The 24,829-nt window shown below is 39.9% G+C and overlaps 1 protein-coding gene across 5 annotated transcripts in view; it reads left to right on the top strand.

The window, feature by feature from the left end:
• Window positions 1-24,829, top strand: part of LOC136857289 (modular serine protease) — a 177,436-nt gene that overhangs the window by 101,875 nt on the left and 50,732 nt on the right. For 4 of the 5 annotated variants that reach the window (XM_067135826.2, XM_067135823.2, XM_067135824.2 and 1 more), the window contains one exon: window positions 21,317-21,481. The exons of the other annotated variant lie outside the window; for it this stretch is intronic. In XM_067135826.2, coding sequence (XP_066991927.2) covers window positions 21,317-21,481 — 165 coding nt within the window. The remainder of the gene's footprint in view (window positions 1-21,316; window positions 21,482-24,829) is intronic. 5 annotated transcript variants of the gene reach the window in all.

The following is a 24,829-nucleotide window of genomic DNA, read 5'->3' as shown; positions in this document are numbered from 1 at the left end:
AAATTACAATTGATTTCTGATAGAAGGATCAATGGATAAAGTCCAGTGACAAATTAAAACTTGAAATAAATTAAAATAAAGTTACATTAGGAAATGATTCTCGCCGTCTGTTCATCTGGCATACCCCTGCCAATATAGTGGAAAGTGGCGATGCCAGTGTTGTTTCGCTTGTAAGAGCCGACTTGGTTTCAACTCCCAAGGAAATAGCCACGTCACCGCGGCATCATGTTAGGAGCAGTACCTCACTGCACGTGTTTTTTAGGAGTACTATGACGGGTACTGTCTATAGGGATGACATCCTACAACAGTATGTGCGGCTTTTTTGTAGTGCGTATGGACCTGGGTTCCATTTGATGGAAAATAATTCAGTTTTATGACTCATATGTAATAGTCTGTTCCTCTGTGCATATAAATGCAGGGTGTACAATAATTGAAAGTCCGGTTTCAGAGTGGGCCTCAGCCTACAGGTGGCCATGGTTGGTCTGTGGTTCGATGGCTCTACACTCTGACTGACCAACCAAGCATAGGAGGGGTGGCTGCAGTTCTACGCCTCTGCATTCAGGAGAAGGAGAGGGTCTGGTCCCCACCGTCGGCTGTCCTGAGAATGGTTTTCCGTGGTTTTCCATTCTCCTGCACTAAGGTGAATGCCGGGACAGTTCCTAGTAGAGGCAACAGCCGCCAACCTCCTCAGCCTTCTCCGAACATCTCCTTCAACATATCACATTTCCCTGGCCTGAGAGATGGTGTTACCATATAGGAGATGTTTTTAGTAGTAGTAGTAGTAATTGAAATAAGGTATGTCATTTGAATTGGTGGTGCAAAATGGCATTCTAAGCAAACAACGTCAAAAATTATCTCCTATGTTAATTACTGTAGACAAAAATAAATTGCCAAATTTGGTCAGTGTTTCTGAGAAGTCTACAGGCACTGGATACTCCCCTCTGGTAAACAGAAAGTCAACATGGTTTCCCCAGGTCAGCCTCCCCTCCTAGACTATTCAATGTTCAAGGTCAATGTGTCTCAAGGTCATTGCACTCCAATTTGCAGATAGATACAAACTCTGAGTACAGGCAAAATGGCTTTATCAAATCATGAAATGTGTGATATTTCAATTTAAGATGAGGCTGGATGTAACAGATCAAGTGTAGGATGGATGTACTGAAAATGGTTTCCCAACCAAAGACACCCAAGTGATCAGGATTTTGTCGCTATTCTTCAGAGACTTCGAGACACTGGGCAACAACAGTCTACATTTTGAAGACCCCTGTGGGTGAGTGCAGTAAAATAACACCCACAGTATCCTCTGCCTGTCATAAGAGGCAACTAAACGGGCCCCATGGGGCTCTTAACTTGGGAGCATGGGGCCCTTAGCTAAGTCATGACATTGTTTCTACTTACCTGTGCCAGGCTCCTCACTTTGATGTATCCTATCTAACCTCCCTACATCTAAAACCAATAATAATAATAATAATAATAATAATAATAATAATAATAATAATAATAATAATGACAACAACAACAACTAGGTGAATAACATTCAAGCTCTTTAGGCCTTTTTAATCATAAAATTACCATATGATAATTAAGTGAATATTTCACGCCTGATCATATATATGTGTATGTATGTATATATATATGAAATTGTCTGTCTATACTTTTTGGAAGTTAACCTCATACGGACAGGATGTCACTATCTCTTATCAACAGGAACTGTTGGAATGATGCATGCAAGCGTGGCAAGAGGAAGATAATGTACACACAAAGCAGGGGTGCAGAAAATGCTTCAGTAGCTAAAGAAAAAATGTGGCTCTGATAAGGGTCTTTTATCATACCTCCAAATCAATAGCACAATATGTCCTTTGAACAACCAGCTCGGACTTTATATCTCACAATAGTAGTAAATAATGATCTTGCCAAAATTTTGACTTACTCTTTGAATACGAATGTATGGAATTAGCTTCAGTCCAATTACTGTCAACAACAAAAGCAGTCATCGTATGATGTCGGGTTCAATTGAATTTTTGCTTGTTTGTTTGTTTGTTTGTTTGTTTGTTTGTTTGTTTGTTTGTTTGTTTGTTTGTTTGTTTGTTTGTTTGTTACAAAATCACGGGAAAACAATTTGAGAAATTTTCATGAAATAAGGTAATAGCTTAGGATAAGGGCGAATGGCATCTATAAGTTGTTCAAAAAATTTCAACAGGATGGTGGGTGGGATTCAGGAGGGGCCTAAAATACAAAAGTCAATGTATCTTCAATGTATCTCTCACAGTTTATTTTACAGGAAAACTGCTCATCCCCAAATGTTTCTAGAATACTGCATAAAACTATTTTATCCTACATTTTTTCTGATGCGGTGAAAAATAAAGGAAATATTAGTGGGTCGTCTGAGAGTTCAAAAGCTGATAACTAATTCTATGGAGATATACAGGCAACATTTTTAAAATGCTTTGTACTTTTTGATACTGATACTTGGTTCACTGAGCAGAGTAGTTGCACGTATAATGCACTACGGCTATGGAGCCAAGCTCTGCATTTGGGAGACTTGTAGGTTCAAGCCCCACCTTCGGCTGTCCTGAGGAATGGTTTCCTGTGGTTTCCCATTTTTCACTTCCAGGTAAATGCGGGACAGTTCCTGTTCATAGGCCACAGCCGATTCTTTCCACCTCCTTACCCAGTTTCATTCTCTATCATTCATTTCATCTTCCGTAGCTCCTCGACTGAGGTTAGCATCAGGAAGGGCATCTGGCCGTAAAAACATGCCATATAAATTCATCTCATCTTTGACCCTGTATCTAGAATAGGAATAAGGGGTAGACATAAATAAATAACCTGTTACTTGGTTTCTATACCAGAAGGAAAAGATCTAATATAAATAATATGAAACTGCACAGGGCCAGAGAGAGCCAGGAAATGAGTACATCATGACAAGCCACTGACAGGAAGAGGATGATCACCTACATACCTCAGAATCTCATCAACAACCTGAGGGGTCAACAGAAATGTAATCATGCACTTGCTAAGTAATAGCTCCATCAACGACAGGTACAACAGCTAGTAACAGATAAAATTATCCAAAAAGAAGAGAAACTTCAGTCTTTACATCAAAACTAGACTGAAGAAAATGGAAATTGCAACACCCAGAAGGAGTGGTGTACATTGCTGCAACTGAACATATAGGACAAGTGTTCGGTTGTGATTCGATGATTACACTTTCAGGTCCCTCTGACCGCAAGTTTGGACAACAATCAATACAGGATTGCCCACCACAAGCTGCAATACATTGATGAATTCATCGAGGCATGGAGTCAATAAGGCCCTGGATCACTTCCTGAGGAATTGTGGCCCATGCTTCCTGCACTGCATGGGTCAGTTGTTCCAGAGTTGTGGGTGGCTGAGAACGGTTGGCCAGTTGTTGACCCATCATGTCCCACACATGATCTGGCAGGCCATTCTAAGGTTGTGATGTAGTAGAGAGCTTCTCTGGAGATGCGTGCAGTGTGAACCCGGGCATTATCTTGCTGAAACATCCCATTAGCAACGTTCGCCATCATAGGGACAACCACTGGATTGAGTACCCTATGAACGTACTGTCGAGCAGTCATAGTGCCCTCAACAAGCACTAATTGTGATTTCACATTAAAACCAATAGCTCCCCAGACCATAATGCTTGGTGATGGCCCTGTGTGCCTCTTGACAATAAGATCTGGGCGGCCCCTCTCCCCGGTACGTCGGCGCACACGATTCCGGTGATCACTGCGGGCAAGACAGAAGCGCGATTCATCACTAAAGATGACCCTATGCCATTCGTCGACCCGCGTCGATCTTTCTCGACACCAGGCCAGCCTTACTCGTCGCTGTTGTGGGGTCAATGGAACACCTTCTGCAGGGACACGGGCTCATAAGCCAGCTACACGCAGGCGATTACCAACTGTTTGTTGTGTAACGTGGGGTGCCACAGTTGCTCGAATTTGCACTGCTGTTGCATGGGGTTCCATCCGGGCTATCCGAATGATGCGGCGATCCTCTCTCACAGTTGTCTGTCACGCTGGGCCTGTGCTAGGTCTACAAGTGTGGGTACCTTCATTTGACCACTGCTGCCATACACGATGTACTGTACATGCCTGTCGGCCAACACGTGCAGCAACAGTCCTTAGCAATAATCCAGCCTCACACAGCCCAATTATCCGAGTCCTCTCAAACGGCGACAGTTGTTGATAGCATGCTCTTCTCTGTCGTCGAGACATGTTTGATGGGGAACACTTCACTTCACAGACCGCAAGTCAACTACGCTACACCAGAGTCCGTATACTGGAGTTGACTCCTCCGCAACCAATCATGTGGGGAGACCTGTACCAACAATCCAATGGGTCTGAAACTTTGATCATTTACATACCTACATGGCATCATTCCATATCTTGAAAATCAACACAAACGACCAGTGCCTTCATGGTGCTGCAATTTCCATTTTCTTAAGTGTAAAATCATTTAAATACATCAAATGTGAACATTTTGTGCAAAATTCTACTGTCAAAGATTTAATATTACAAGAATTCAGGAATAAAATAGTTATTTATAGAAATATAAAGAATGCAAAAATGATTATCTACAATACAGTCACTCGACCAGTACTTCTGTATAGTTCCGAGGCACGGAGTATAACTAAGAAAGAGCAGCAGCAGTTGAAAGTCTTTGTGAATAAAGTTTATAGAAAAATATTTGGCCCATGGTTTAATTCTATCTCTCAAAGCTGGCAGAAAAGATCTAATTATGAGATTTACACCCTCTCTCAACAACACACTATAATGGGTGTGATAGAATCCAACAGACTGCGTTGGGCTGGACATGTACTGAGGATGCAGGATAACAGAGCACCAGCAGATCTATACAAGGGATCTCTTAATGGGAAAAGACCTCCAAGAAGACCTTCAAGCACCTAGAAGAAGGAGATCACCAAGGTATGCCAGACCCTCCAAACTGATAACTGGGAAGAGCAGGCTCAAGATCGAAAAGGATGTAAGATTGTGAGATTGGCACGGGAACTTCACATTCCTCAGAAGCCTACAGAGTGAGCGAGTGAGTATTTATAGAAATATAGGATATTCACCCAACTTAATCTCTATCACTGACTGCACCTTGCCTTCCAAAATACCAGTAAACACTTTGCCTGGTATACTGATCAATGAAATACCTCCATAGTTGCTCCAATCCTTCCTCTTCCTGCACTGACAGATAGATGTAATTACTGCTCTTGTCCAGTCAGAAGGTACGTTGCTAACACTCCATGCTAATCTTATTGCTTTGTGAAGCCATTTTATTCCTGCCTTCCTACTATACTTCACCATTTCGGGTCTAATTTCATCTATTCCTGCTGCTTTATGACAATAGAGTTTATTTACCATTCTTTCCACTTCCTCGAGCAATATTTCACTAACATCATTGTCCTCCCCATGAGCTTGGTTGTTTGTGACATGAACAGAAAGATTTCCTTTATGATGAGAAGATTTTCCAAATATTCCTTCCACCTGTCCAATGATTCCATGGGATCTACTAAGAGTTCACCTTAACTATACAAAACACTAATCATTTTCTTTTTTCTCCCTTTCTAAGATTCTTTATTTCAGTCCAGAAAGGTTTCCCTGCCACTTGGCCATGCCTTTTCAGGTTATTACTGAAATCTTCCCAAGACTTCTTCTTGGATTCAACAATCAGTTATTTTGCTCAGTTTCTTGCATCATGTACAATTCCTTATCTGCATCAGTCCATGTTGGATCCATTTTTGATACGGTATGCCTTCTTTTTACAAGCTTCATCATTCCACCAAGATGTTCACGTTTTTCCATCTTTACACACAGTTGTTCCTTACTGTTACTACTACATCCCTGTATGCCACCTATTCTCTTTCTATATCCTGAACCTGCTTATTGTCTATCATTTAAACTTTTCACTAAACATATTCATGTACTAATGTCTCATTTCTGTGTCCTGGAGATTCTATCCCTTATTTGTCTGCAGACAGATTTCACCTTCTCTATCCTAGGCCTAGAAATAGTTAACTACAGATCAGGTAGCAGTCTGTATCATCAAAAAATCTCCAGAACACCTGCACATTCCTAAAAGATTTCCTGAATTCAAAGTCAGTTATGATATAGGCCTGGTCCGTTATGGATCTGGTGCTCCTACCCCTCTCATGTGTAGCAGTGAATAGCCCTTTGCTTGAAGAATGTATTTGTAACTGCTAATTCCATACTAGCATATAAGTCTGGTAAATGCTTTCCATTTCTATTAGCTATCATATCTTTCCCACATTTACCCACCACTTTCTCATATCATTCAGTTCTATTTCCAACTCTTGCATTCATGCCGTATAGCCCATCAGCACCATCCTATCCTATCCTATCCTATCCTATCCTATCCTATCCTATCCTATCCTATCCTATCCTAGCCGATCCTTGCTGTTTATCCTACCTTCAATGTCACCTAGTACTTCATGAAACCAACATCATCATCTGCACCCTCACATGGTGAACAGACCGAGACATTTCTCATTCTAACTCCTCCAACTGCTAAGTGTACCCACATCATGTGCTCACTTATGTGCCTAACCATAAGCATGGTGTGTGCAAATGTATTCCTGATGAACAGTTCTACCTAACACTCTGCTCTTCCCTTTATAACACCTACTAAGAACACTTTATAATCTCCTCACTCTTCCTCATCTCCTCTTACCAAAATATCATTAACCCCTAATACATTCAGACACATCTTCTTCACTGACTCAGCCAGTTCTACTTTCTTCCATAAGCCCCATCAATATTGATAGCTTCCCATCGAATTCCATTTCATTCGCCAAGTTGTTTCCAAGGAGTCCCTCACCTGTCAATGGAAGCGGGACTTGTTACTCCCACAAGTCTAAAGATTGCTTAAAATATTCTGAGGTCAGTAAATTCTATGAAGCAGGATGGGACCCTATTCACATAGTCCCAGTGAGAATCTTTCCTCTAACTGGTTAGGGACCACCAGTCGATTGTATAGTTCTAGCCATCTGAAAACAAGGATGTTTACAACTCAGAATAAATCTGAGATGCCCTCTCCTATTCCATGTCTGTCTGTCTGTTAGGTCATCAGCCCAGAGGCTGGTTGGATCCTCAAATAGCACCACCAAAGGTTATGCGGTTATAAGGAAACCACAAAAACTAATGGTAGCACCAAAATGAGGCTTACTAGGCAAGACGAGGAGTGAGGTAGTTTTGCCATTGCTTTCCTCACTGGGTCAGAAAGTGCTATTGCAGCATGACTGATCCTATGAGCAACACCTTTCATAACACTCAGATGCACCAGTCGTGCTCTGAATGTCATTACTCAGCACCACCCATACCCCAGCAGCTACCATATTGTCACAGCCATGGATGAGACTGGGACTTTGGCCTGTGCTAAGGGATGGATACAAAAGTACTGTATCCATCAAGAAATGGCAGCAGGCATAGCAACTGGTATCCTCACTCTCAGGACCACTTACTAAGCCTCTTAGGTGTTGCCCATGGTTCACAAACTGAGAAGTGACAACGCACACCACGAATCATCAAAATACAATATTGATCAAAGGGAAAAGAAAAATAAATATGTTAGTTCATTAAATAATACTCTAGATAACCATCAAAGGGAAAGAAAGAAAAAAATTAGTTCTGTAACCAATACTATATTTTCAATGATGCTACGTTTGTACAGAAAGTGGTCACAGGCTAATGTCTAAATTTTTAATATAGTCAGTTCTCGTAGTTGCCGTCAGGAGCTCAGCTGGGTCACCAACATATTTGCCACAATTGGTCCTTATCCTATTGCGAGCAGTCTTGGTTCTACGATTTAAATCAAATCCTGCTGGTTTGGTCATGGTGTAGGGCATTTTAGCCTGTTCATTTATAGCACTGGTTTACCATATTGCTTTACATCGCTCATAATCCATGTTCAAATGAGCTCACTTGCAGTTCTGAGTGGGGAGTGACAGGAACGAAGCCTGTTCCTGTTGACCATTGCCCATATCTGCAGATTTTACCTCTTCATTGCCCTGCAGCCCTGCAAGTGTCCCCTGGATGGTGCTAAGCAAGCAACAATACCAGTGATGCCAGACAATCCTTGAGACCGTCTGACACATGTTGCATCACAAATTAAGGATATGAAAAATAACAGTCCCTCTGAGGGTTTAACATATGTCAGTTTAACATAAAAGGCATCACCAGATCCAAATGTGAAATAATACACAAGATCTTGATAGATAACGAAATCGTTTTAATCGTCCTTCAGAAGAAAACTAAGCTCAGCTGAGTTCAAGATGATATACAGGGTCTCTTTTATAAACCCAGACCATCCAGCGGCGTTTTCACTCTTGGTGACCTAAGCAGTTGTACGGGAGGTGCACGCATAGTTCTTGACCTTGTAAGGAATGCTCCTTATATGAAATATGACCTAGCATCAATAGCCAGTCTGAATCTCAGCTGTTAAGATGGCAAGACAATTATCATTGCAACATCATATTTTCGTCTGTAAAAGTTAAGTATAAGTCAGCTCAATGGGTACGTGATGATTTGTTCAACGTAATTGTACATAAATTTGAAACTACTGGCTCAATGCTCAATAAAAAACATGCGCACACACAAACAGTTTTAACACAAGAAAACCTAGATGACATTGGTGCGTATTTTGGTCACCAAATAAACCACTCACAAAATTAGCACAGCAAGTAGGGGTTTTGGTTTCTTCTGCACACAGAGCTACAAAGCTGTTACACATCAAACTGTACAGATTTACATGGGCCCATTTTTAAAACCTGCTGATCCAGCCACAAGAGTGAGATATTGTGAGTGGTATCTTGCATCATTGAATGATCGTTTATTTGAGCCACAGTTTGTGTGCTTTTTGGCTGAGACCTGGTTTCATATTAATGGTCGAGTGAACAGTCATAACTCCCACTAGTGGTGTGCAGAAAATCCTACTGGTGTTTATAAAGTCCCTCGTTATGAAGGATGACACTTCCAGCATATTTTATAAGGTAAAATTTCATATAAGATTGTATACATGCTTAAAGCAGAGCAGCCACACGCAACGTAAGTTGGGCTGAGGCAGCTGCTGTAGCGCAGAGTACAAACCCCGTGTGCTCGGACTGGGTTTATAAGAGAGGTCCTGTATCCCTGGTTTTGAACTACTGGGATGGCTCATGGTATAGAACAGGTTAACAGATGGCGCTGAAATAGAAAATTGATATTTCTCACAACATCAAGTTTCTTCTTCATCCTGTAAATTCTTACCATGTGATTTATGGTATGGTTCCCTCAAGGGCATCACACACATTTTATATGAATTGATTTGACATTTGTTTGTTCCTTGTCATTCCTTATCATCATTAATGAAAATGTTTCAGTAGCAGTAGTCCTTTTCTGTCTCTTCCCTTTTTCTGATTCTATCCAGCTTCTTCTTATCCAACACTTCCAACATCAAGACTGAAAATCTGTAAGGATGGCCCTTCAGTGAATGTAGATAAGGTGAGGAAAGTTTTTAAAACAGGCTCTCTTCTCATCCAAATTCTTCTATTCCTTCTCAGTCCCAACAGGCTCATGTCTGCCTCCTAGCTTTAGTGGAGGGAGATTGATAGATCTTCATTGTGATGTGGGAAGATTAGGACAAGAAGAAAGCTGGATAAATTCAAGAAAAGAAAAGGGAAGAGACAATTAGACATGGTTTGTTCAGGCAGTGGCGGCTGGTGACAATTTGTGTCATGGCGAATAATAATGATAATAATGAAGAAAGCACACCCCGAAAGGATGAAAATCTGGTGGGCCCGCAAGAAGGCAAACAGTTGGGATCTCGTGGTCCTTAGTGGTCCTAACGATGAATAAATAATAATAATTTATCATTTATGTTATTTATTTTACATTTTATGGCCTACATTGGACCACTCTAGCAATTATACAGAGGATTTTTTGCTTTTCCACCAGCCCAATATTTCTTCACTCTAATTATTATTATTATTATTATACAATCTTTCAGCAACAGCTACAGGTTGCCCAAGGACAAAGAGTACCTGAACAACAATAATAGATACAGACATATACATGAGACAGTATGAAGTTAAGAGTAGGCAAAAGAGTGAGGCACGTCAAACATTACGTCCGCCTTCCTTTAGACCACCTCTTAATCTTGGTCTACAGCCTGGTGTGTGCATTTTTTTTTTTTTTTTTTTTTTTTAAGTATCTTCATTCTGTATGTTTTGTTCTTAAGACAATCTACTGTTATTTGGAGTTCTTTAATATCATCCTTAATTTCTGTAAACCATTTAATCTTGGTCTTGCTATTCCATAATTGTTTAATTATTCTTCTGCTAATTCTGGTGTCAGGTGTTCTGATAAGATGTTTGAAGAATGATATCCATTTTCTTCTAATTGTGCTCAATAATGGTTCAATTTCCTTGTAAACTGTTTTGTTTGATGCTGTTCTCTAGTCTCCATTAACATAATATTGTTTATTTATGCATATTCCATTTTTTTTATTCTTTCTATCTTAAGTATTTTGTTTATTTTAGCTCTATTAATAGTTTTAGAAATGGTTTCACCTGAGTGACTGTTTTATAATGTCTAAATTTTGCTATCAATAAGCTTTTTCTGTTGTATATAATCTTGGTAATATAATTTGCTTTGTTCAGTTTATTTATTGTTATGCCAAGCTGGTTCCTCGTTAAGATTATCAGTTATAATCTCTCCTAAATACTTAAATTTATCAATAATTTTGATTTCTTGTCCATCAGTTGTTATTTTATTTACCTGTGGTGGATCAGTAAACATAATCCTCAGTTTTTTCAAAGGATATTAAGACATATTTTTCATTCTTGTAGAGATTTAATTTGGTGTCGAGTTTCCTGAATATTGGTGGCAATCCAAAATACTAAACAGTTTAAACTTAAATTTTGTTTGAAACTTCAAATTATTATGTTCTTTAGGTTCACCTTGTATCATTCCCTTGTTATACATTCTAACTAGCAGTTACCCGTGGCTTCGCTCATGTGGATTTCGTCATGTTATAAAAGTAATCGTTCCTCAGTACTGTACTAAGACATTATCTGAAAATCCTTAAAGTATAAAAACTCACTGAAGAATTGAGCTTCATTTACCCTAGAAAGTCTTTGTAAACCACGTTTGTTCTATTGCCTTTTGGGTTCTAAGATGCGACTTAGAACTGTAGGTGTGAAAAATAGTCTTCTCTAAAGTCGAAAAAAATGTCCGTTTTTAAAGATTCCAAATACCTATTTCCACGTCAGTAACATCTTTAGTTTCTGAGATATAAGTATCCCCATAAAAATAATTCAACCCCTTTATCAGTCCTACCCCCACCCCCAATCCACCTAAGTAGATTTTAAGAAAACAAAAATATACATATTTATTTATTTTTTAAGGAGATTCCAAATACCAATTTTCATGTTTATAACAGCTTCAGTTTTTGAGATGCAAGTATCCTCATAAAAAATAATTCACTAATGTCTCAGTTACTCCCCCTATGTGGGTTTTCCGAAAACAAAAGTCGTGTTTTTTTATTTCTAAACGAGATTCCAAGTACCAATTTTCACGTCTGCAACACCTTTAATTTGTGAAATGTAAGTATCCTCATACAAACAATTCAAGTAATTTTTCAATTCTTTCATCCCCTTATGTGTATTTTCCGAAAAACAAAAAATATACATATTTCTTTAGTTTTAAAGGAGACTCCAAATACCAATTTTCACGTCTGTAAAATCTTCAATTTTTGAGAGAATTCCACTCCCTTTCCAGTCCTTTTTACCCCCTCTCTTAAGTGTTTTTTCTGGAAACAAAAAATATGTGGTTCTTTATTTTTAAAAGAGATTAAAAATACTAATTTTCACGTCTGTGACATGTTAAGTGTTGATATGTGCTATCGATACACTCATTTTAAAAGTTCATCCCCTTTTTCAGTTCCCCTTAAGCGGATTTTCTGAAAATAAATCACCGGTGTTTCTTTACTTTCACAGGACATTCCAAATACCAATTTTCACGTGTGTAGAATGTTACCTTTCTGAGAAATACTGTAGATATATATAGTCTTTAAAAAAACTCACCCCCTTTGTCAATGCCGTTCACCCCTTTTAAACTGGATTTTCCAAAAATAAAAAAATTTGTTTATTTTTAAAGAAGATTCCAAATACCAATTTTAACGTCTGTAACATCTTCAGTTGTACGATCCCGCCCGTATGTGTGTCTTGTCCTACAGTTGTTTTTTTTTTTTCCCAAACAGTAAGTCATAATATGTTTAGCATACCGATTGGGAAGGAACTTCGATTTAAAAGGCATTCCGAGTGTCACAGTTCATCTCAGCTACCCCAAAAACTATGAATTCATCTCTAATATCATCATTTTTGGATTTTTAAATTTCACCCCCTTCCTTTAGGGGTGCTAGGGGTTTCTTGCCCCTACAGTATTTTTTCCAGATAGAGCTATGCTGGAACATACACACATTCACCCGTAATCTCTGTAATTTGTGACATTTTCTCACCTTCTCACCCCCTGTGCCATGGGGACAGAACTCGGACTTTTCATTTTTATATAATTATATAGAAGATAAAAGCAGAAATAAGTTTTAAGGAACACACATCATAATCTTCACATACTATTGGGTAGGCAACCCGCTGATCGGACTTGTCTTGCGGTTTGCTTATCTTCCCCTATTTTATTTTTTACTCCTTAGTGCCGAACTACCAATCAGATTTCGTTCAAACCACTTCATAATCCCTTTCAGATGTAATAAGAACAAACTGTGAAAATTCTGCAAAATCGGTCCCGTAGTTTTTGAGTCTATTAGCTTCAAACATACAAACATCCAATTTTATATACACTGACTGACAGAGCAAATGCAACACCAAGAAGGAGTGGTTCGAAAGGGATGAAAGTTGGGGAAAAAACAGAGACGGCACGGACGAATAATTGATGTTTATTTCAAACCGATATGCAGGTTACACAATGCGCACGGCATCGACTCAGTAGGATGTAGGACCACCGCGAGCGGCGATGCACGCAGAAACACGTCGAGGTACAGAGCCAATAAGAGTGCGGATGGTGTCCTGAGGGATGGTTCTCCATTCTCTTTCAACCATTTGCCACAGTTGGTCGTCCGTACGAGGCTGGGGCAGAGTTTGCAAATGGCGTCCAATGAGATCCCACACGTGTTCGATTGGTGAGAGATCCGGAGAGTACGCTGGCCACGGAAGCATCTGTACACCTCGTAGAGCCTGTTGGGAGATGCGAGCAGTGTGTGGGCGGGCATTATCCTGCTGAAACAGAGCATTGGGCAGCCCCTGAAGGTACGGGAGTGCCACCGGCCGCAGCACATGCTGCACGTAGCGGTGGGCATTTAACGTGCCTTGAATACGCACTAGAGGTGACGTGGAATCATACGCAATAGCGCCCCAAACTATGATGCCACGTTGTCTAGCGGTAGGGCGCTCCACAGTTACTGCCGGATTTGACCTTTCTCCACGCCGACGCCACACTCGTCTGCGGTGACTATCACTGACAGAACAGAAGCGTGACTCATCGGAGAACACGACGTTCCGCCATTCCCTCATCCAAGTCGCTCTAGCCCGGCACCATGCCAGGCGTGCACGTCTATGCTGTGGAGTCAATGGTAGTCTTCTGAGCAGACGCCGGGAGTGCAGGCCTCCTTCAACCAATCGTCGGGAAATTGTTCTGGTCGATATTGGAACAGCTAGGGTGTCTTGCACATGCTGAAGAATGGCGGTTGACGTGGCGTGCGGGGCTGCCACCGCTTGGCGGCGGATGCGCCGATCCTCGCGTGCTGACGTCACTCGAGCTGCGCCTGGACCCCTCGCAAGTGCCACATGTCCCTACGCCAACCATCTTCGCCACAGGCGCTGCACCATGGACACATCCCTATGGGTATCGGCTGTGATTTGACGAAGCGACCAACCTGCCCTTCTCAGCCCGATCACCATACCCCTCGTAAAGTCGTCTGTCTGCTGGAAATGCCTCCGTTGACGGCGGCCTGGCATTCTTAGCTATACACGTGTCCTGTGGCACACGACAACACGTTCTACAATGACTGTCGGCTGAGAAATCACGGTACGAAGTGGGCCATTCGCCAACGCCGTGTCCCATTTATCGTTCGCTACGTGCGCAGCACAGCGGCGCATTTCACATCATGAGCATACCTCAGTGACATCAGTCTACCCTGCAATTGGCATAAAGTTCTGACCACTCCTTCTTGGTGTTGCATTTGCTCTGTCAGTCAGTGTATATAGAAGATGTACAATTAAACAGTGAAGGTGTTAACAATTTCCCTGTCTTAAACCTGTTTTAATAAAAAATGGTTCACTAACTCCTCTAAACTTTACTTTTGATTTGGTATTACAGTAAGTTCTACCCATTTAATTCATTTTGGATGAAGTCCAAAATTCCTTAAAATTTTTAATATTGAATCCTCATATGCATTTTTAAAAGTTAACAAATGTTATTACTATAGGCTCATTTTGTTTTCTGTAGTATGCCATTATTCATTTTAGAGTGATGTTCTGCTGAACCCAACTTCTCCAGGGTCTAAAGCCTCCCTGGTATTCTCCTAACTCTTCTTCTAGTTCATCTTTAATCCTTCCATATAAGATCTTGGAAATTTTTTTATATGTGCAGCCCCAAGTAGATAATCCTCTATAATTATCCAGATTAATCTTTTTCTTTTTTGTGAAGAGGTTGTAGGAACTATGAAGGCTGTTGTCCAATGTTCCAGAAATTTTTCAGTAATCCAAATTTTTGTTAAAGCCATGTGTAATGAAATCCGAATCGTGTTACTTGAATGTTTCCACATCCTAAAAAGAAAACTGTTCTCCTCCTCATGCCTTATAGTTTTTAAGTTCTACAAGTGCTTTTTCTAATTCTTGAAATATTGTAGGGTCTATGCTGGTTTTTATTGGGGTATTTGTACTAATTTTTAGTAGTTCCTTAGGTTCTTCACGATTCACAAGTTTACTGAATGCTTTTGCCACAATCTCAGCATTTTCACTGTTACTATGTGCTTTCTTCCGTCTTCATCTTTCAACATTAATGTAGGAGGGTCATATTTCTGTAGTTGTCTTCCAGAAATTGTAAAATAGTCTCTACAATTGGTGTTATGATAATTAACTTCCATAGAGTTTATTATATCCTTATGAAATTCTTCTAATATATATATATTTTTTTTTTTTTAAGATTGTGAACCGCATGGCTCAGGCGCCAGCATGCCGGTTTTTTGCTGAGTTCTATGGTTCAAATCCCAGTCACTCCATGTGAGATTTGTGCTGGACAAAGCGGTGGCGGAACAGGATTTTCTCTGGGTACTCCAGTTTTCCCCATCATCTTTCATTCGAGCAACATTCTCCACAATCATTTCATTTTGTCTTCAGTCATTAATCGTTTGCCCCAGAGAAGTGCTACTCACTTCAGCAGCCGGCACAATTCCTATCCTCACCGCTAGATGGGGTCTTCATATATTCCTGACCTGGTCGAATGACTGGAAACAGGCTATGGATTTTCATTTTCATTTCATAGGTTGAAAGTATTTTTTTCTGTTTTATGGGTTTGGAACTTAAAACCATGCCTGATCTCTCCTTATGAATTTCGTCACATTCTGTTGTCCACCAGGCGTGATTTTTACAAGGGTTCAATGGTGCTAAATATTCAACTTGTTTTTTTGAGAATTGGGATCAATTCTTCAAGATCATCTATTAGTTTTATTGTGTTAGTGATGGGTAGTGCTCTCGCAAGAATCTCAAGATCGATTCTCCTGTGCTCCGATCTATGTGACATCTCAGTAACTACAAGTGCAAGCTTCATAGCACTCAAAGTAGTCAACTTTGGTTTTAGGAGGTGATTTCCACCTTCCAATACTTTTTAATTGCTAATATTTAATTACATAGTCCTAGCTTATCTGTTTTGGACTTAGTGTCTTATTAGTACATATTTCATCCTGATTTGTGGAACATCTTCAGCTAAAAAGCGTGCAATACAAAAACTGACACAGACAATAAAAGATTAGGTGACACTCAAGAAACCATGGTAACATTCCAATCTATGAAGAATAACACGCACTAATGGAAGTTTTGTTGAGTGTTGCATTCTTTTTTTTTTTTTTTTCCTTTTCTAAGAGCAAGTTGTTATAGTCCTTGTATTGTAATTTGATGAATATTTGTGGTTGGTTGAAAGTATATATGTGAAATTAGCGACGTTTACTAAAAATCTTGTGGATTTTAGTTTCTATTTGGACAGGGGAAACTCCTTTAAAACCGTAGTTGAAGTTTGATAGAAACGTAATGTTACCTTTCGATAATAATATGTAGTAAGGAGTCTGAAAAGGAAAGAGAAGAAAAGATTGGTGTAGGAGTGAAGAAAACCTTGTTGTAGTGTTGAAAATTGTGAAAAATGTCAAATTGCTCACCTCCCCGCTATTCCCGTTTGGCTTGCTTTACGTGTGCTATCTGTTGGCGGAGTGTACATGTCGAGCAGCCGATCACTGAGAGGGACAAGAGGGGAAATGGAGGGGAAAGTAAAAATGTTACTAAAAAGAAGCCGACAAAAATACGCCAGCTATTTACCCTCCACTTGTTCTGTTTACCCCAATACTACTCCTACACTCCCCTCCGTTTCCCCTCTTGTCCCTCTCACTGATCAGCTGCTCAACATGTACACTCAGCCAACAGATCGCTCACGTAGTAAAACAAAGCCCAACGAGAACAGCGGGGAGATGAGTAATTTCACATTTTTTCACCATTTTCAGCACTACAACAAGGTTTTCTTCACTTCTACAACCATTCTTTTCTTCTCTTTTCTTTCCAGACTCCTTACTACACATCATTATCGAAAGATAACACTACATTCCTACCAAACTTCAACTACAGTTTAAAGGAGTTTCCCCATCCAAATGGAAACTAAAATCCACAAGATTTTTAGTAAACAGCACTAATTTAATATATATGCATTCAACCAAACACAAATATTCATCAAATTACGATGCAGTGTTAATGACAATAATACAACTTGCCTTTAGAAGAGGAAGAAAAGAATACAACATTCAACAAAACTTTCATTAGTGCGAGTTATTCTTCTTAAGTGTCACCAAACATTTTACCAGTGTTGAACATATTTTAAACAAATTTAAATCACCTGATGTTTTATTGTCTTTGTCAGTTTTTGTACTGCATGCTTTTTAGCTGAAGATGTCCCACACATCAGAGTAAAACATGTATTAATTAGATGTTAAGTCCAAAATAGACAATATTGGAAGGTGGAAATCATCTCCTAAAACCAAAGTTGAATTTAACACCAATACAGAACCCACAATAAAATTTATAAATTGTAGCTTGATAGTATATCATTTGCAGTTATTACACAAAATAACATTCTTATATGTAAACTTGTGTGCCGATAAATTTTGTCAAAAGCCTGGAAAAGTATTGCATTTTCAACTGTAACCCTTAGTACCATTAACGAAAGTGAAAACAGAATGTTGGTATCTTAAACTATTCAGGTGTTATTTGAGTTAAACGTCTTAGCTGTATAACCCTCTTTAATTTGTTAATAACTGCAGATAGGATGTACACCTACCTGGATACCTTGCAGTTGTTGTCGACAAGGTAGCTTCTTGTGATGCAGACCGGGCCGAGGTGTTCTCCGCGACTATTCCCCTTCAGTGATATTACAACGGGGGATCAAACATAAACGGGGTTTATTTTTTATTTAAATTCATTTATTGAAAAACACAAGGCAATTACAATTTATTTGTCCACATAGTTTCCTGCTTTGGAAATGCATTTGTCCCACCATATAGGCAGCGTTTAGATGCCCTCATCGTAAAAAGAACAGCGTTGTGTCACCAGCCAGTTGCGCACGAAGTCTTCCACACTCTCGTCATCTTCAAATCGTTGCCCTCCTAGAACTTCTTTAAGCGGTCGGAACAAATGGAAATCGCAGGGCCATAAGTCCGGGCTGTAAGGAGAATGATCAAGTGTACTCCAGTGCATTTCTTATAGCTTAGAGACAGAGCTGCAGTATGGGGCCACGCATTGTCGTGGAGGAGGATGACCTGTCAAATTGGTTGGTCTCATCTTTTGCAGCGATATGCAACCCTCGCCTTGTTCAATAGCTCGCAGTACTAAGCAGCATTGATTGTACGTCGGTCATACAAAAAAATCAATCAGCAAAATGCCTCGCCGATCAAAAGAAAAAATTGCAAGAACTTTGCCAGCTGACAGTCGAGTCTTGGCTTTCACTGGTCCTGCCTCCCCTTTCCTCCATCACTCCTTACTGGCTTTTTTGGATTCAGGAGTGTAGTGGTGGACCCATGTTTCATCGCAGGTGACGATCCGACTCAAAAATGCATCACCATCTTCTGCAAAACTTGCTGTAAGCCTCTGACAGACCTCCGAACGTCTCAACTTCAGATTTTCTGGACCATCTGGAAAACACGGAACAGTAGGTCATTTGGGATTATTGCTTGATAGCTCCCATAACTGATTCCAACTTGTTCTGCAATTTCGGATACTCTCGCCCGTCGATCGTCGTCAGTAATGTCTTTAACCGCACAAATGTTTTCGTCCGTAATGCTGGTCCGAGAACGGTGATCGTGTTGCTGATTTTCCACATGTTCTCGTCCTTCCCTGATCATTTTATGCCAGGCAAACACCCGGGTCCTTGACAATGTTCGATCATAGAACTGTGCAGTCAATCTCTAGAAAATTTCTGCTGCTATAATTCCTTCACGAGCAAGAAATTTAATAATTATGCACTGTGCAGTGGAGGGGTGCACCTGTTGCTTCAACATCGTAAGTGTTACTGACGAAACGGCGGGAAATATCTAACAGCACTCCTAACAGTCCTGCCTAAGCAAAGCAAAAGCACGGGGCCAGTCCTACCAACTGTTGATGTTCAGGAACAAGAATTGCATTTATATTTGATCGACCTTCGTATGTGTATTTCTGCTGACATATTTTACTTCTTTTGAACAAACAACACAGCAGACTATGCTTTGTGGTATCTTTTCAAAATAATCCCATGTTCACGATTTCGGATAGCGTCTTAAAAGTTGTCGCACTCTATTGGACACAATTACACATTACACTGTCATATACTGAAGTACTTAATTATGATGCGAATGCTCTACAACATTGTAAGGAATTGTTTTTCTTCATCACCATAATGTCGGTAAACACAAGCACTGGTCAAATGTACATTGGCCGGGCTGAGTGGCTCAGACAGTTGAGGTGCTGGCCTTCTGACCCCAACGTGGCAGGTTTGATCCTGGCACAGCCTGGTGATATTTGAAGGTCCTCATGTACATCAGCGTCATATTGGTAGATTTACTGGCACGTAAAAGAAATCCTGCGGAACTACGGTAAATTCCGACGTCTCCAAAAACCGTAAAAGTAGTTAGTGGGACGTAAAGCCAATAAGATTTTTATTATAATGTATATTGTATATGGGGTCTAATAAATTATGAGTGATAATGATGTTCACCTACAACAGCCATCAGTTTCTGTACTTACAAGGAAACCCTTCCATCCACTAATCTCCATTCTGTTTGAGATTTGGTAAAACTTCAGTAGGAACACTTTTTTCAGACATACCAAAATTAGATGTCCAGTCATATATTTAGCACCTGTTTTGGGGTGTCAAAATTTGCTCATTTAAGCATCGCATAGACAGAAGTAGCGTTGGGGCAGCCAGCCGGTTCATGTTTCATGCTCTCACTCCTCTCTCGCACACACATTACTTTCCTAGCCTCGGCAATCACTGGCACTATGCGGTGAATGGGTCGCGCAGTCCTGCATACACATATTCATAGTATGTAAACGACACACTACCGTGTAAGGAAAACAACAATTATTGCCATAGGAAACCTTTTTTTTGATAGTGGATTAATGTCGCATTAACACATCAAACGTTTTCTGCGATGCAAGGATAGGAAAGTATTAGGATTGAGAAGGATGCAGCCGTGGCGTTAATTAAGGCCTGATGTCCCATTCGCCGCATGGAGTGCCAGCGATTGCCTAGGTTAGGGAAGTAATGTGTCTGTGTCTAATGCACACATGCAAGAGAAAGAGCGAGAGTGTGACACATGAACTGCCAGCCACCCTGCCTGTACCTACTTCCCACTGCTACTCCTGTCTATGCAGAGCTTAAATGAGCAAACTTTGACGTCCCAAAACAGTTACGAAATATATGACTAAGCATCTAATTTTGATATGGCTGAATGAAACATTCGTACTAAAGTCGTCGTACCAAATCTCAAACAGATCGGAGATTAGCAGATTGAAGGGTTTCCTTGTTAGCCTACTCATTCCTGTACTTACCACTTCATACAAAGCCTGACTGCATATCCTTTATAATTATGTTTTACTGCTTCAATAATAGACCTTGGCAGAAATGAACAGCCTAGTCACTTGTTGACGCGTATTTAAGAAATGGAGAAGGCCCGTGATTGGCTATTTGTATACTCGAAATAAACTATATTCAGCTCTGTCCACCTGTAGCTCTATGACCTGCTGCTGGCCGCACAATGCAAGGAAAAATTTTTGCAAGATCTCTCACGAGAAACGTGTGCTTGTGCTAGTCTTGAGAAATCTCGAGACCACATCTCAGACTACCCATCACTACTTTGTATGACTTCCTTATATTTGTCATTTTTTTATTAACTGGTGTGGGTCATAATATTCCTCTATTTTATTAGTGTTTATATTCTTCTTTAGTGGTGTGAACCTACTGTGCTGTCGCAGCAGCTGGAGAGGTGATACTCCGCCATGGCACGTCCCAGATGGCAGACAATGGGGTCCTCACCAGCTTGCCGCTGGACATGAGTAAAATAAAATAGCTCTCGCTGACCAAAAACACAACCACCTCTGGGGTTAAGAGAACTACCTCTGTGGTTTAACCACAGAGGTTGTTGCCATAGTTGTAATTCAGAGCTTGCTGTGATTAAGGTTTATTATGTTCGACAGTGAATAATAATTTTTCTCCACTGTTTAACAGCGTCATAAATTTTGACTAAAAATGATTTTTTTTCCCTTTTTCATGAATCTAGGCAGTGACATCATTGTATCACTATCCCTAGAGCTGCACCTGCAGAGGGAGAAAAATACCCTACAGGTTAATGTATGAAATGAAAAGTAACAAACAAATCACAGATTGAAGGCTGAATTAGAAGTTCACTGATAACATTGCTGATGTCCAGCTGACTTACTCTCTGTCTGACATGTATGAATTTAAACTAAGGCATTTTCTAGGTGGCACGCATTGTAATCAACTGCCTGTACAGGGACGAGGAGAAGTTCTATGACGACGACATAGCAGCAGTCTACCTTAAGGGAGAGGTGACCTTCTCAAAAACTATTTATCCCGTATGCATAGACTGGGACCAGAAACATCGTCACAGTGTTAAGTCTGGGGAAGTAAGTACAGTAATTCACATTGTTATAGTGTTTTACACCTTTCAGTGTTCATTCTGCAAACCTCTGTGAATTAAAAAGAAAGTGCCTCAGTGACTTCTATTAGTAACTAGTACTATAATCTCTTACCTTGAAACAATTAATCTCTTAACCAGGAAGTTTCCATGGAGAAGCAATTCATAGCAGGGAATATATTTAGACTAAAAGAGAGTTAATTTGCCATGTGTACAAAATAACTGGTACCATTCGTTATGCATGTATACGTACGCAGAATACGAGTTAGTCCTGTCCGTTTTGATGTACAGTACCTGTTTGACCGAGGTTTGTCAGGAATCATCATCATCATTTCCCTGCACCAGTTCCCAGTGGTGTACAAGCACTTGCCACTTCTTTCTGTCAAAGTATAGTTTCTGTACCTCTGTGCCCTCCTACTTGACTTTCCTCTTACTGACCTCTAATTTCACTGTGTTCATCAATTCCTTGGTCTCTCCCCTTTCACTTCTTTGTCAAAGTAATTCCTTGCTGTTCTCGTTCTGTCCATCTTCATAACATGTCTAAACCATTATAGCCTGGGTCTACTGAAAGGTGTTTGTTTGTTTTTTTTTTTTTTTTTTTTTTTTTTTTTTTTTTTTTTTTTTTTTTTTGCGTCGCGCCGACACAGGTAGGTCTTATGGCGACGATGGGGAAGGAAGGGGCTAGGAGTGGGAAGGAAGCGGCCGTGGCCTTAATTAAGGTACAGCCCCAGCATTTGCCAGGTGTGAAAATGGGAAACCATGGAAAACCATCTTCAGGGCTGCCGACAGTGGGGTTTGAACCTACTATCTCCCGAATACTGGACACTGACCGCACTTAAGCGACTGCAGCTATCGAGCTCGGTTGTCTACTGAAAGCTTGGTAACATGTCTTTTGATGCTAGCCTCCTTCCTGTTTGCTTCATTTCTAAGCTTGTCTTTCCTGCTCTTTTGGTTCATTGTTCTGATGAATTTCATTTCTGTTGACTGGATTTTACTATTAGACTTGATATGTAGGGTACATGTTTCAAGTTTATAGGTGAAACTTGGAATGAACTAGGTATGAAACATGGTCACTTTTGCTTTCTGGGGTATTTTATCATCCCAGAGTAGATTTCACACTCGAAAATAAAATTGAGAAACTTTCCATGTCCTATTAAGTATTTCTTGGTTTATTGCATTATCTTATGATACTTCCAAAGTATAAGCATAAACTGACAAGAGGGTCCATCTTTTCAATACAATATTTGAAATGATATTACATAAGTCTTGGGACTAGTTTCAGCCATCTTCAGCCAAAAAAAATTGAACAGATTTTGTGATAACTAAAACATATCTATACCACACAAAGACAATATTGTAGGAATAATGTATATAATAAACAAAAATTAAGGTTATGATCTTGACATAATATGATGACTTTATGTTGACTTAGGACCTCTGGCAAAGAAGTAAATCTGGAAATGATAGCCAGAAATAAGAATGAATAAATATACAGAAAATAAATTAAAAAGAAGAAAAATTATTTATGAGACTCACCTCTAATGTTTGATGTAGAACAAGCACTGACTGTTGGAGGAAGCAGGCAGGCCATGTAAACAAAGGAGTGGATAGGGAACAAGCTGTTGCCTACGCTATAATACAAGGCCTTGAAATGCACTCGTGGAAATAGGTAGCATCCTAGTTCACCATTCAGCCGCAAGGATCACGTTCTTGCCCCCCTTGTGTTCGCATGGCCGTATATGTCAATAAGTAAATTATATCCTAAATAAAAAGAACTGCATGTTTTTGCGAGCACTGACAGTACTTTATTTATAAAGTAGTGCTGCATTCGCTTGGATATGTCATTGAAGTTTCAAAACTTTCCTTTTGAGGGGCTTCTTATCAAGTTTCAAAACTTTCTCTCTTCTACTTGAGTGGCTCGAAACAATGTTGTCTAATAGAGATCTCAGAAATGTTCATAGTAGAAAAAGAGGTGGTATGTCGTCTTGACACTTTCTACACTTAATTTCACCGTTGAACATGTCTTTCGAAAGAAAAACATACACCTTTTAGTAACTCTCTTCGGGGCAAGTAATGCGTAGCGAAGGTGACAAATTCTGTCGTTCACTGCAGAAGTGCCACAGACGATGATTTTCGGTATCTGAGGGCTCCTCGATCTTGAAAATGAATAAGACACAATTTTGGACTTTGAGTAGCTGGAGAAGAGATATGTTCTAAACAGCCTTTACAGTCTGTTTGTTCTTTTGCTACATGAACCATAATGTCATTGTATTCCGCTTGGCATCTTAGGTAGCTGAAGAAGAGCTCGATGTCGTCACTTGTTAGGTTCCTCATCAATGCATAATGCAAATGTGTACTTATGAGGCATTTTACGCAGGCTACAGTGGATTGGGTAGTCAAGATCTATGCCTAATACATTTTCCCTGTGAATCTTTTTTTTTACTTTCTCTGAATGCATTTGAATTTTCTTAATATATGACAGAAAATCATTAATTAACCAAGTGAGGCGTTCATCTTCAGTACTAAAAGATGCTCATTTGTTCTCATTCCTGGAATAGGTCCCATGTGAGGTGTTGCAGACATCATGCGCATCGAACAATTTCATAAAATGCTTCATAAAACAAATGGTTTATTTTAATCTGTATTTAATGCTCTTGGGACAAACCACTTCTATACTTTTCAAACCAGAGATTGTTTCATGGGAAAATACAATATTTTTAGCTCTTGCTACGTTCATTTTCTCCAAATTTGTTGATCAAATTATTTTTCTGGTTGGTTTCCTAATTTAAAATTTCTGAGTTTGAAGAGGCTTCTCAAATGATCGCCGGTCATGGTAGCATTGTTTACAAAAAAGTCCAGTGACAAATTTTGGGATCGCCCGATTCTTATGAGGTAACTTGGATCAAAACTTAGGAACAGAGGCCTAATTTCATCAGCTTGAAGTCGTATCTCAAGCGTAATACTTCCTCTGTATAATGTTTCAAACATTGAACATTCACTGGAAACTTGTGAAACGAAATTCCACTACCTATAATTTTTCGTGAATAAACCATGACTGGAATTAACATCAGACGAATACAAATACATTCACATCCAACTCAGTTAATAAACACGTTTAAAGACGCGAACCTGGTAGACAGGGCACAAGAAAGCAATCCTATAATACCAATATAAATGGTCCGTTATTGGACATTATAAATTTTCCAGCTAACTCATTCTTGGTTGCCAGCGTTTCGCCCTCATGTGCTAGGGTGGGCTCATCAGTTGGTACCTAGCACACCTACCAATACGCTGGCTAGTGCATACCGTGGAGGCCACTGCGTAGGCTAACTAGAGC

This window comes from Anabrus simplex, chromosome 1 (assembly GCF_040414725.1).
Source record: "Anabrus simplex isolate iqAnaSimp1 chromosome 1, ASM4041472v1, whole genome shotgun sequence".
NCBI lineage: Eukaryota > Metazoa > Arthropoda > Insecta > Orthoptera > Tettigoniidae > Anabrus > Anabrus simplex.
This window is presented reverse-complemented; position numbering and strand designations above follow the sequence as displayed.